This window comes from Etheostoma spectabile, chromosome 8, assembly GCF_008692095.1.
Source record: "Etheostoma spectabile isolate EspeVRDwgs_2016 chromosome 8, UIUC_Espe_1.0, whole genome shotgun sequence".
Lineage (NCBI taxonomy): Eukaryota > Metazoa > Chordata > Actinopteri > Perciformes > Percidae > Etheostoma > Etheostoma spectabile.
The window spans coordinates 14,161,328-14,162,900 of record NC_045740.1 but is presented as its reverse complement, the minus strand read 5'-3'; the positions used below and the strand labels follow the sequence as shown (position 1 = coordinate 14,162,900).

General features: G+C 40.4%; 1 protein-coding gene across 17 annotated transcripts in view; it reads right to left on the bottom strand.

The window, feature by feature from the left end:
* The window catches only part of myo9ab (myosin IXAb), a 157,329-nt gene that overhangs the window by 7,703 nt on the left and 148,053 nt on the right, over positions 1 to 1,573 (bottom strand). For all 17 annotated transcript variants that reach the window (XM_032523971.1, XM_032523974.1, XM_032523976.1 and 14 more), the window contains 2 exons: positions 825 to 956; positions 265 to 388 (listed from right to left, as the gene is read on the bottom strand). In XM_032523971.1, coding sequence (XP_032379862.1) covers positions 265 to 388; positions 825 to 956 — 256 coding nt within the window. The remainder of the gene's footprint in view (positions 1 to 264; positions 389 to 824; positions 957 to 1,573) is intronic.

Here is a 1,573-nt window from a genome sequence, read left to right as displayed (position 1 = left end):
CCCCCCACCAAAATCTGTTGATGAAAGATGTATGAATGAACTCCTGCCATGGGCGTGTGAAAACCATGGCAGTTGCCTGTGGCGCTGAAAACTGTTGTTTCACCGTTTAAATGATGAGTGAGAGGAACAAGTAAGCCAAACATCCATGGCAATGCCGGGCGATAAGGATTACTCATACTTAACATCTTTTGCATAACGAGTATGTAACTTAGTATATAAGCATCAGGGGCTGCTGTCGGATGACCGACAGTAGTCTGATCTTACCATGGACTTCCTGATGTGGGTCAGTCTGCTCTTGGCTTTGCTTTCTGCAAACTCCAGACTGCTGATGTCCTTCAGACGAGCTTTGTACTTGCTCATCTGCTCGTTGATGATCAGCTCCACACACCTATAACCCATGGGAATGTTCAATTTAGAATCATAGAGATCTATCAGAATAGAACAGAGCCAGCTATTGAACCAGCTATTCATAAATAAAAGTCTTCTCTGCTCTCATAGTTTGTCCCTACAGGCCTCCATACACGCTTAGTGGTGACAGCTTCACAATATTTGATTCACCACTGCCTGGACGGTTACTTCTGGCGTTAAACATGGTCAGCCTCATGTTGCAACATACTGAGTGTGAGATCAATAAGAAATAATATAGATAAAAACAATATACCCTAATCTTTACAAAAATAAAAAGGAAAATATTTATGTTCTATACACTTTTTGAATCCATAAAATGTTTCTGTTATGCAGTTATTTTCTTTACAAGACCTACTTAGTGAGCCAAAGAGTTCATTTGGGAAACCACAGAGGATAGTTGAGGACAGTGGACGTACGCTGTTGTCTTGCTGATGTCTTGGACGCTCTGCAGCGGGTCGATGGTGTCGGGGCAGCGAAGGATGCAGGGAGCAAACACGATGGCGAGGGCGTTGGCTGACATCCTGTTAGTCTCCTCCTGCAGGGCGATCCTGAAACACACACACACACACACACAGAATATAATCCTGGTAATGCTAATGTGTCAGAGTATGACACACATTCCCAGCAAACGCAACAGACTGGACGACACGGGGGCGAGACAGCTAATGCAGCGTGTTTGATAATCAGGGAGAACCTGAAACCACCGCTTAGACACTTTGCTCCCAGGAAAAAACATTATACAGATCAGATATTATTTCAAAAGCCACTTTATTGATCCCCCACTGGGGAAATTCACTTGTCACAGCAGCCCAAATGCAACTCAACAAAATAAGAAAAATACACATTAAATATGAATAGAATAGAAAAATACACATTAAACATAATAGGAAATAGAAAAATAAGAATAGAGTAATAATGGTAATATGTACACTATAATGTATATGTAGCACTTCTTTTATACGCAGGTGGGAATAATATATACAGATATACAGATGAATATGAAACAGCATATTGCACAGTTCACAGTAGGAGGTACACAGTAATAAATAAATAACTTTGCATAAAGCACAATATGTTTAAGTGTTTGTATTTCATATAAGTGCTCATGTTGTTGTGCTGATGTACTGCTGATGTAGATTCTTATCTCATCACATACCTGATTTTA